The sequence below is a fragment of the Ambystoma mexicanum genome, chromosome 10 (genome assembly GCF_040938575.1).
Source record: "Ambystoma mexicanum isolate Mex_15411 chromosome 10, UKY_AmexF1_1, whole genome shotgun sequence".
Classification (NCBI taxonomy): Eukaryota; Metazoa; Chordata; class Amphibia; order Caudata; family Ambystomatidae; genus Ambystoma; species Ambystoma mexicanum.
In genome coordinates this window covers 1,270,081,394-1,270,094,110 of record NC_090932.1, presented here as the reverse complement: position 1 = coordinate 1,270,094,110, position 12,717 = coordinate 1,270,081,394, and the positions used below count along the sequence as shown (strand labels likewise).

General features: G+C 44.3%; 1 protein-coding gene across 2 annotated transcripts in view; it reads right to left on the bottom strand.

The window, feature by feature from the left end:
• The window catches only part of RASAL1 (RAS protein activator like 1), a 1,443,380-nt gene that overhangs the window by 607,798 nt on the left and 822,865 nt on the right, over positions 1–12,717 (bottom strand). For both annotated transcript variants that reach the window (XM_069619245.1, XM_069619246.1), the window contains one exon: positions 7,014–7,131. In XM_069619245.1, coding sequence (XP_069475346.1) covers positions 7,014–7,131 — 118 coding nt within the window. The remainder of the gene's footprint in view (positions 1–7,013; positions 7,132–12,717) is intronic.

Sequence of the window (12,717 nt, the reverse complement as noted above, 5' to 3'; positions counted from 1 at the left end):
TCACCAATGCCTGTGGCTTTCCCAATGCTTCAACAAGGTCTTTGACTGTCGCAATGCTTCCACAGTGTCTTTGGATTTCACAATTAAAGGTTCCCTGGTCTAGGCACAGTTCTCAGACCACAAGGTCCACCAATTACAGGTCGCGCAAATGAGGTTCTTCAGCCCACACAGGTTCTTCTGTATTTTCCCCTGTGCAAGGATTCACACACAATTAGCTTCTCATTGTTGGCCTCTTGGCTCTATGTGAGGATTCACACTAGCTTGGCTTTTCCTGGTCAGCCTCTTGGCTTTGCCACAGTGTGTTACATATTCTTTGCCAGTCTTTGGCCATGCTATACTGTATTCATGCATAAAGTTCACTCCGTGGGGATTCCCCCCCCCTATTTCTGTCGTGTTCTTCAGCAAACTTCCACACTTGCTCTCTATTTCGTACGTTGCATTCAAATGAGTGACTTCACATTTATCATCATCAGAGCGTAGCTTTGCCCATAACGTTTTCAGCTTTGCCCATAAAGTTCTTATTCAAGTCAGTATTCAATATTAATGGCTTTTACTTTGCCGCTTAGGTGTCATTCAACCTGTGGTTTCAGGTCGGTTTCAATCGGTACATCTGATTCTGTTCATTCGGCTCGCTCTCACGCATCACCTAGGAGCACCCCGGTTCCGAATGACATTCCCCTTCCACTCATCGGTCATCGACAGACCTTTTGAGCAGCTGCGCTGTTCCACTTCTGCTCTGCCTGCTGGCTTACCTTGCACCGCGAGCCCCGCTCACACTTTTGAAGCTTCTCTGCTCCCACAGGCAGTTCTGCTTCCCTTCCATGGATGCTGGCGGCTGCCTGGTTTCTTCTCCTTTTCTCGCAGCTCTGGCTGCATCTCACCAACCACTGAGGTATCCACACCTTTATGGCCCGCCTGCTTCTGCGCACCACAGTCCTTCGGGATCGTCTACCGGTGTCCTGGCTTTCCTGCAGGTGCCACCATGGCTACCTCCTTCCCAACAGGATTCCTTACTTGTCTCGGTCCCTTTGTCGGTCTCTCTCTCTTCTTATACACCTGCAGCCACTTGACAGGTTGCAGGTGTGAGTTCTCAATTAGGATTGCCTGATAACAATTAAAGGGACATGCCTGACCTTCACTGTACTTTGCAGGCATCTTCCTCCACTTGTAATAGAGTGGTAAAATTAGATACTGGTGTTCACTACTCCTAGACGCTCCTTTCTCGTCCCAGTACTGTGATAGGTTGAATGTGGAAAATTGACAGTAATTGTCTTATAGTAGTCCCAGAAGGCCTGTGGAAGGTTAGGTTGGTTCTCATAAGGGAAAGGCGAATACCATGTCTCGTCTGTGTGTACCTTCCTTCCAATCCCCAAGGATTCTCCACCCAGGTGATCCTCCCTCGCTTCTCCCCTCCCAGGCTCAGATCGAATAGCAATGGCCTTTCCCTGGACACCTGAGCAGAGGATCCAGGGGGAGCAGAAGTGAGGATACCCTCAGGTTTACAATAGGCAGAGACAAGGGAAGCAGTGGGAAGCAGTGGAGGGCAGGAGGGAAGGTGGCCGAGTGCATCAGCCACTTGAGTTGCTTCAAACTCTGGCTTGGATTGCATGATTCAGCCCGGGTTTGGAGCTATCAAATTGGCAGACACACCGCTGAGAGTACTAATGACATCTCTTTCAAATCCCCCTACATTAGAGAGCATATGCAAGCTACACATACAGACAATCAAGGAAGATGATTGATTTCATTTGTGGTGGGAGAATGGTTAGAGTATCATGTCCACGGCATTCCCAGCACCCGCAGACAGGTGCTGTAGCTATGGCAAGAGATGCGGCCAGGGATTTAAGTGGGCCAGGGCTAGCAGGGGCAGAGCCCCAGCAGTCTTCACAATCGGCTCCCAAGCTGAAGCCCTGCCGGGGCTCACCCCCGACTAGCCCAGCTGTGTCAGCCCCCCAGGCAGCCTATTTAGCTGAAGCTCTGCACGATTAAAGGGGTGCCTGCAGGTGTCAGCCCTTCGGATTTGAAAAAAAGAAGAGGCATTGATGCCTCTTCTTTTTTCTAAATGAAGCGCTGTCACTTGCACACAGCCCCTTAACCAGGCAGTGCTTCTGCTAAACGTTCTGCCTGCTGTTTCTGAGTATAGAGCCAACAGCCAGCACTTTCACTCAAGAAGCCACATGGTTAAAGGGTTGCCTGCAAGCAGCCCTGTAACCACGCAGCTCCTTGATTGAAAGGGTTGCCTGCTGGCTGTTGGCTCTTCATTAAGACACAGAAGGAGAGCTGGGGCACACTTGTGTCACACTTTCGGTGTTCCTGGCTTCTCCTTTTGTTTCTTTATCACAGACTCCAACCCCCCAGCCGGGCTCGGAGCCCATGATTTGGAACAAAAAGGAGGGGGATGTGTGCACCAAAGGTAATAATGCCAGTGTGCCCCAGCTCGCCTGCTCTTATTTTCCCCGCTCCCCATATAGGTGAGGAGGACTCTAGTTAGGGGGCATGGCCTAAGTACACCCACCCATACTTAGGCCACATCCCCTAACTAGAACCCCCGCCCTCAATATAGCCTCCCACTTAAAGTACTGGAAGCAGTACAATGGACTACCGATGGTGGGCCAGCACAAGCATCAGACTATTCTGGATGAGGGTCTTAGCAAGAAATTAGACTGTTACTGGGTCATGTTTCCCAAGCGATAGGGTTACTAAGAACTACAGAAGAGAATTTCTGCCCATAGGAATGGCAGGGGGTAAGTTACTAACACACTTGATTACAGAATCTAAGTTGGTGAAAGAGGCAGACTCTAGGAAACACCCAATGCCTTCATTTGGTGCTTGGATGACTAGGATCTGGGAAACGCTGACTATGGAGCTTTTAACTCACTCCTTGCAACAACCCAGCCCTTAACTCCTCATTCTGCATAGGCACACAACCGCTTTTCTTGAGTGGACAAGATAGTGCTCTAATGTGCACAGGGTTCAGGACGCTCTCGAGTCTAATTCTCATTTGTTTCCCTTCAGGTTGACGAGGACTGGAGTTAGACATTGCAGAGATATGTCTACTATTGAGGCCATGATCACCTGATTGTACATCGGCACCCTCTCCTAAGTAGAAGGCAGCACAGTCCACCCGTGTCCTTTATTCACATGGGGGACTGTGCTGTCTGCTCTCTGCCTCTGCAATGATTTTGATGTTTGTTACGAAACAGTTTGGCTCAGCAACTAACAGCAAAATAATGTGAGACAGCAGGGTTCAGAAGTGAGCTCTGCTGCCTCCCGTTGTTCAGCTGACAACTCAGACATGCTGAATGACAAGAGAGGACTCCTCTCCGGTCAGTCAGTGTGTTCACGTTGCTCTGTGTGAACACGCTGACTGACAGGAGAGCAGTTCTCTCCTGTCAGGCAGCATGTCTAAGTGTCGGAGTGCCGTGGCTGCCTGGGTGCTTTTGGAGGGTTCATGGAGGTACAGTAAGTGTTTTTTTTATTTTAAATTGAATGTGTATATAAGTGTATTTAAATTAAATGAGTATGTATATGTGTTTGAATGCATGCGTGCATGTTGATGTTTGTGTCAATTCTGTGTTTGGTTTTATGTATGCATTCATGTAAATTGTGTGACTGGTGGATGAATGCATGTGTGAAAGTGTTGAATGTGAGTGTGTGTGCCAGCCCACCCGTAATGCAGGCCACTTAATTAAGCGGTGGGTTCATGGCATCACAGGGGCACATAGGCTAACATTTTGGGGGCAAAAGGGGGAAGCGGTGGTGTGACTAACACTTCAAACGGGAAATGTGCTAACTTCAGAGGCTGTGGGGGAGGGGCACACTCATGGGCGTAATTATAGGGGGGACAGGGGATTTTGTCCCCCCCAAGTTCTGTGGCATGCCTTCTTGTCCCCCCATATTTTGGAGAGAGGTCAGGGGGGCCGCAATCATCAATTATGTAATTGGACAGCGCCAGCCCAGCTGGGGTGCCCAGCAGGGCTTGCGCTGTCTCATTACATAATGCTGAGATCGCACACTTACTTGTGTGGGGGCATCTAACATATTTCCACATTCAAAAGAGACGATTCTGGTGAAGCTTCAATGTTAGAAGCAACTAACTCTCTCCTTCATTTGTGAATTGTCACACTTAAGGACTGCTGTGAGAATGAGATTTCTCATGTCACCAATTCCCTTCTAATCACTCCCCTGTCATGCAATGCTAACCCCACATCACAATTTCAATCACCTAAAAATGTATGGATATGAATGCAGGTCTTAAACGTGAAATGTTTTATGTTAGTAATGAAATGGCATTTGTTAACAGTGAATCCCAGGCACTGTTTAATGTCTGTGTCCTGTTCCGTCTGGCCACGACTCTGTTGGTTAGCCCGACAGGCGGTGCATGACAGTTTTGAAAGCGGATAGAGAGTGGGGCCAATAAACACATAGCACTGTCAGTCGCCCAACTGAGGGATGGAGTCTGGGTCTTTCAGTGTTTGCAGTTGAAATGGGCCCCCAAGCAGCTGCCCCCATGCTGCCAGTCGTATGACACAGAAACCAACTGATAATCTGCAGCTTTTAACCACCTTGCTGCATAATTCTGACTTCATAATTGATTTAAGCACTCCACGGGTGCCTTGGCCTATTTTTCCAATCTGTAAGGTCAGGGGTGCCCCCCCAAACTTCACAAAGAAATGGGCCACCACCAGACCTGACACATCTTCAACCACTCCTGCTCCCACTTCCCTCCCATTTCCCTAAACCCAGATGGGAAGCTGAATAGCTATTTCACCTTCCTTTTGGCCAGTAGTCGTACCTTTGACCCTAATTCTGAGGCTGTTTAATTTCAAAATGCTATGCTAATCCCTGGAGAGGTGGGCCATCTAAAAGCTGAGACCAGAAGTTAAGACTTTGGCTTTATCAAAGTTAGTCTGTGGATATCGCATGGATAGACTTTTGTGCTCTGCATGTTTGATGCTGCTGCCGCTCCTTAACAAGTGCTATGGGCTGGCGACACACCGAAAGAGGTCTTGTGACCCAAAGTGGGAGGGCTTCAGTCCTCCCTAGTCAGGGGCTTGCGCCATCCATGCAACCATGTTGAGTCAACAAAGCCCAGCATTTCGGGAGGGGTCTAGAGCCTAATTTGCTCAATGGTGTTGCACCCTGTGTGTCTTTCAGTGAAGTCCTGTTAAAAACAAACATTGGCAAAGCCAACAGTTTTGGCTTGTGCATAGGTATTAGGCATTTGCCAAGCACTGCTATTAGATGCTCATGTACTTAAACCAGTTTGCACCTGCTACCATCAATGGTCAGTTAATACCAATACAGCAGTGCCTTTCCCATTCCTAACTGAAAGCCCAAACTGTTTGCATTGCCAATGCTTGTTTTGCTTCAGAAGGTTAAAGCAAACATACCACTTGGCTAAATTGGCCCACATTGAATTTAGGCCAATCTAGCCACTAATAACACCTATGGTGCACAGTCAGCCTGGACATACTTTCTGTGGTATGCCATTATTACCATGTACATCTGTACATGGTAATAATGGCATATATTGGTGCAGCCTGCATGAACATGCATGGGAACAACCAGCATGAATATATTTTTATACTAGCATATGTTGTGTGGAAAGACGGCATGAAATGTATTGGAAAATGTTCCTGTCATGGTTGGTGACTTGCAACTATGGAGTTTTTCCATGTGCTTCAGTACAAAACCAATTGAAAACTATGGATTTGTACCCAATTTGACAAAGAAAGTGCTGTAAAATGCATCATTTTAACCCAATGTTTCAGAACTGTTCTTGGGAGTGAGATACACCTCAGCCCTCAAGCAACCTTTGTTTGGTTTGGGCTACCTCACTGTGCTCTGTCGATCCTGCATAATTGGCACAAACATTTAAGCCTCTTCATTTCAGAAATTCACCAGCCTCCACTGTACGTCATCTATGTGTCACTGTGTATGGTAATGCCCACACAGTGGCAGGGTGCTCCTTAATGTTGGAATCACGCACCACGTGCCGTCATGCCATCCTATATATATTAATGCATATGATACAAAAGTTAGTCTGGCATAAACCTTTCTTCAGTAGAGAAATCTAACTTTGCTGTAGTTGATTTGCAGTTGTAGTAATAAACCATATTTGGGTTCCTCCACGCAAACTCAAGAGATTTCTTGAGTCCTGTTTGCGGAGGTGCCGCCCCTGGCCTAGTGCAGAAAATCGTAAGGGGGCCTCACCAAATGTTTTGCCCCGGGCCTCAACACATCTTGTGACAGCTCTGCTATTGTGATTTCTAATTATAACAATACTCGTTTTGTCCCCCATCCTGTGAGAGGCAAGTGGGTATCCCTTGTACACTCAAAATGTATCTCTCCCAATTTGGCAGAATTCAATGCCCATCTCTCTGACAGTCGAGCTGGCTTTGCCACTTACTATGAGGGGTAACTGTCTATCTCTCGCACAGGCACAACTGTTTCTCTTCCACACCAGGAGAGTGCACCGTCCATGCATTAGACATGCAGGGCCTGATTCATGGAATATTTTGCATGGTGCAAAGTGACTTTGCACGGTAAAAAGACACTTTGCACTGTTCCATGAATCAGGGTGTTTTTGTTGGCAGTGAAAAGTCACTTTGCACTGCAAAAATACACTTAGCACTGCTCCACCCTGATTCATGGAACAGTGCAAAGTGTATTTTTACCGTGCAAAGTGACTTGCAGGGCAAAAAGAAACTTTGACCATGAATCAGGGTACTTTGCACCGTGCAAAATATTCCATGAATCAGGCCCACAGAGTTTTGTTACTTAGCAACAGAAGTCACTGTTCTTCCCTCGTGCACGGAGGTAGGCCGTTTCTCATCCCTAGCTCACCCAGAGCTGGTTCTGTCCCATGCTGGGACCAGTGAGTTTCCAGTCCTTATACCCTGTCCCCACCCGTGAAGAGTTTGCACCCCGACTTCTTTTTGATGAAGAAATGTGGAGGTTGGAGCGTACGCATAGGGCCATGCTTCTCGGATTCCATGGACAGGACTCACCTCGGCTGGGTACAGGATGGACTCCACCAGCAACTCAATGAGCGGCTGGTAGTACATGGATGGCAGGATCCGGTCTTCAGCCAGCCGCACCTTCAGCCTCAGTGCCCCCAGCTTTCCACTGGAAACAGATGCAAGACACCATATTAGCATTGCGCAGGAAAGTACACCTTGCCATCATCTGTACTATGGACACATACAGACCGCATAGCTTTAGATGCTGAGGCAACCCTCACAGACAGATGTTTATCCATATGTGGCCCACACGCAGATGTGTATATACATTCGGGTATGTTCAGACATCATACGAACATAAGGACATTGATTGATTGATATTTTATTTCTATCGCGCTCGTACACAAGTGTTTCAGAGCGCAACAAGGGAAGGGAGGGGAACAGGGGAGAACAAAACAGCGACCTTACTAGGCCCAGTGACAGTGAGAACGCGCAAGTGCATGGGAGAGGGGGAGGGGAAAAGTGCATGGAAGGGGGGAGAGGTGGAAAGTCCGAATCAGAGGAGAAACAGATAAATAATAAATAAATAATAAAGGCAACAAACAGTGGTAATGCAGCCAGCAATTTGCAAGTGCTAGGTTTAAGGCAGCAGACAGGGTAGTCCGATAAGTGCAGGAAGAAAAAGGGGGGGCTGTCTATCATGCAAGAACATATAAGCAAACATCTTGTGTTTATTCAAAGATGCACACATTTTACACGTACATAGAGAGACATCATTCAAGTATGCAAAGATATCATGCAATTATGTCATGCTACACATGGTTCAGCTATGCATGCAACCATAAATGCACGCAGAGAACGTTTTCAAGCAGGCATTTATAGACAAACACGTCAGATGCAGGAATGCGTCAACAGGAAATCACGCAAGCATGTAAGGACTTGCATGTGAAGCAGGCATGCACAGACTCACATCAAAGAGGAATGAATTTACAAAAACCATGCATGCGTGTATGAAGATGCACATCATACATACCCGAACACAGTCAAGCAGTATGTGTGCATATCATGCAGTAATGAGAGACATCAAAGAGGTGTGTAGCTTCCCGGACGTAGGTTTAGACACAGAAATAATACTTGTATGTATGTATATGGTTTTAACGTTAGCATATATGCAACAAGTATACATGACAATCTACCAAGCATGAATAGGGGACACACATATGTGCTTATATATATGCATCACACAGGTAGAGACATACAAGATACATGTTTATGTGAACACAAATGCATGTGGATAGACACCCACCATAACTTTAACGTATGAACATGCATCAAGCATAAATGTATAGGCATATTATGCATGTGTGTGCACACACTTGAAAGGTCTGAATAATTACATGCTACATGCATTCAATAAACATGCCATACATAGGCATGCATCAACACAGAAGTACTTGTACATTTGGACATGATATATCAGAGCTATATATGATACACCTTTATGTAGGTATAGGAAACATCATGAATGTATGTATTGGCGTGCAGCATGCATGTTTACGTAAAACAAACATTAATCTAAAAAGTGATTTTGTTCAATTAAGTAACTTCTGACTAGTTTTAAGGATGTGTTGTTCTTTCTGGAAGCTGTGGCACTTCGTCCTCTCGCCCCGCACTCAAACATGCACTCAAATTGTGTTACTAAAGAATAACATCAAGCGCTATACATCAGGTGGGTTATTATATGCATTTGAAACCAGAACTGAAAGTAGGAAAATGAGAAGGAATAGGCTCCTGTGGAGGAGACTGGAGATAGTTCAAAACAGAATGGCGAGGACTATTGGGCCTAGAGAGGCAGATAAGGCAGGGGATAGGCTTACACCTTACACTGAGAGGAAAGGCTCAGGGGAAGGGGATACGCTCGCGGAAAAGAGACAGCTTTATAAAGGGGGAACAGCTCATACGGAATTGCAAGGCATACAGGAAGGGCATGGATTGAAGGGGTCATGAGGCTGGATTCATGCTCATCTGTGGTACCCTAGGTTGCTTTTATTTATTTTTGTGGTTTTGATAAAATGCTGACACTGCCTTTCTAGTGGGTACATTATTTTTCTGATTCTTCCTGATGTGCAACAGTGCATGTTTTCATTGCAACTCGGAGATGTACAACTATATGTAGTATCAAGACTGTAATTATTTTTCTCTCCCAACTTCTGTAATGAGATTGTGCTATTCACAAGAACTCGTATAACCGATTTATTTAATGTATATCACATTCTTATAAAACACATACCATAACATTCTTAGTCTCCCACTACTATAAAATATAAAATGCATACAATTGTAGTGAAATAAGTGACACCAATATGAAAACTATTACAAAGGTCACTCGTACTATATGTTATTTTTAAAGAGAGACCAGCACCTTTGGATTCAATGACATCAGGATGAACAGAATCCCATTGAAGATACGCTTACTTTATTTTGAAAGCTTGGAAAAGCACCATTTGCATAAGAAGGATCGTTATGGGAAGTTCCAGTTGAAGTTCATCACTTGCACAACGAAAAACCTTGAGCTTATCCGCAAAGGTGATCTGCGCCTTTTAGAGGGGGGCTGTGCCTCAGGGCCAGCCTTAGGGGTGGCAGCACCCTGGGCAGCAAAACAAAAATTTAGCAGCCCCCTCCTCCAATGTTCCCTCTAAGCTGTGCGCATGTGCGCTTGCCCAGCTACCTTCTGGGTGCCGCTCAGAAGGATTTTAGCAGCGCACACAGACAATTCCCACCCATTCAAAAATATTTAATAAGGCATAAGCCACAGCAGGTAACTAATATAAGCTTTCTCTCAAAATAAAGCTACATTATACTAACTAACCTATTTGCTTTGCCCTACTATGCAAGCTTGACCTTAAAATCCCAAAAATATAATACGAGAGGTTAAAAACTCCTATGAAAAAGTGGCTCCATGATTAGAAGGTATAACTAAGATATGTCTGCACACTTTAACCAAATTATCTTCGCTCCGCACCCATGACTCCTATACTTGACTCTACAACATGTATACCTTATGACTTGTATTTCCACCCCAGGCCACATTCAGATATTACCAGACAACCTTGACTCTACCATGCCTCTGTAAAAGGTTACCAGACTTTGACCTATAGCCTCTTGTTTTAAATTTGTTATAATGAGAATGACTTTCGAGCACATGAATTTCTGTTACGCATGGTGCCTTAGTGGTATAGGTATGTTACACGGATTATTTATTTATTTTCTTTGTGTTTTTTTCTTCTTTGCACACACCATTACTACGTGTTTTCTATAGGTGAATTATCTGCATATCTCATTCATTGCATATAATATTTCCTACATTAAAATGCTTTGTTTCGGGCACAGTCACTCATGCTTCATCTTAAATGTGTCTCGGTCGCAGTCCCTCCTGCTTCGTCTTCATTGACTGCTTTCACTGTGAGAAGGGGTGTATTAGGCAAAGGGGATTGTGCGGGTGTCCCCCTCTTGGTTAAAATATATTGTATTGAAGGTATGCTTTTCAAATCTTTTTTCCCCACATCCCTGAAATCTCACGAGATTTTGTGCAAGTCACAAGCACAGAAATCCCGTTTTTCCTAAACATTCACTGATCCTGCAAAAAAAGGTAATCTCTTCATCTAATACCTTTTTTATGTGGTATTGCGCAGCAGTTGTCTGTTACCTTTTAACTCGGACATTATATTATCGCGCTATTGGCTGTTTGAGCACTTTTTTCCGTTGAATTCACTTTAGATGTGATCATATCCAATGTAATCACGTATATCCGTTTTAGCAAAAGCGCCACCCAGACTATGTAACCCAATGGTCAGCTCAAATATCAGACAGTGACTGTAAGTAAGCAGGTTGCTTAGATGTGTAAGCTCATCCCATGCTTCCTATTCTTTGTACATAAGTCACACAAGCACTTTGAAGTGGCCCCTTGCAAGTTAGCGCATTACAAAACTCAAATATTAATTTGCCCTCTAAGGATTTGGAGTAGGCAAACGTCATGCTCTGGGTCTCCTACTTTAGCATTGCTAATATTACCCTATAAGTGGAGAGCAACATTGCAACATCATTTACTTGGCCTGCAAGCGATTATCGGTTTGGACTATGGATGGCATTATTCGTATATTTCCATACATATGCGTTCTTGCATTTGTGCTCAGGTTTCTGCTCTTCTTAACCCACAAGCCGTCCTTTCCACCTGTAACTATGTCACATGCTTGCAACAGCACCTCAATGCCTTTGGGCTGCAGTGCCCTTTACAAATAGAAAAATAAATAAATAAGTATATACTATTAGGGCAATTGGTATTCAGATAACTGGAATGCTTTTCACACAATTTGCGGCCTTTCCAGGTTTACAGAGTTCCATGGGGCATACACCTTAACTAATTGTATGGTAACATGCTGCTGCAAAAGCGGTTTCACTGGGCACTTGTATAATTCTACCCAACAATTTAAAGATGAGGTATGTTGCAAACAATCTTGTATGCACTTCATAGTAATTGCACACATACAGATTCATGAAATGTTCTTAAACTGCACATAATATAATTGTGTGGCTTTACATATGTTATGCTTGCAAAGTATTGTGTGTATGCAAATATCCCAGTAAGTGTTTTACTGCTACAATCTCTCACCTTTTACAGAGCCCTGTCAACTAATATTGGATGCTAGAACACAAGCCGTGGAGGGGTAGGGGAGGAAGGGAACAGTAGAACACTTCTTTGGATTGAAGTACAAATCAGCAACTTTCGAAGAAAAAAAACAAATCTGAGGATTTGGCAGTACAGTGAATGAAATGTGGTGTTTGTCTTAAAATGCATCTTGTTCAAGAGATAGTAGTGAATTGCAGAGGAGTCGTCCTTAGTTGAAGAAGAAGGTTCTCAATCTGTTGTACCTCTGAGAATTGCAAATAAATGTGATTTTCTTCAATGAGGCTCCAGAAGAAACTTCAGTAAAGCTCTTGTTGAATTTTGGCTAGGGTGTGGTGAGGAAGGGTGGGCAAAACTATAAACTGTATTATGTGTCCTGTCATTTCACTTCCTATGTCAGGGTTGCAAGCATGACTCTGATACGATTTCACTCCCTACTTGGAATCAAATTGGACTAAGAAAGTAATTAGCTTTGGCAGTAGAGAGATGTCATGCTTATTAATAAATGTTCTTTCCCCTTAAAATTCCTCTGGAGATTGGACAGTAATATTATCCGAGTTCCTACCAATGCCACTGCTCTGTTGGTTGCCGATTCGAAAACATATCAGTGGAACTTTGTGGGTAGAAGCAGGGAGTAGGCTCCCATATGTTCATGGTTTCCCGTTTTTGTTGGGCACATTTTCCTGTTTTTAGGCAGTAAAAAATGGATTGTACATATGCCTCTTAGCTGTAAGGATGGTTCTCAGAAAATGCTGTCACAACTCACAGGACAAAAGTAATGTGGATTGAAGCAGAGGCCCAGGAATTCTAAAAATTGTATTCTGTGGTGCAGTTATTAATTTTCGCCAGTACACAATTTATGAGATGCATGTTCTCTTGGCTCTTCGCACATTAACTCCTATTGTTTTCGGACACATTCCCTTTAGTTGCCATTATTTCATTTGCAAAAATGGTATTCTGTCTACATCTTGTGACAGCCACATCAGCGATAAGAGATATGTGTTTTCTTTAATAAACAAGTGTTCTTTTCAAATGGCATTAGACACTTTCTGCAATGTCTCTGAACTA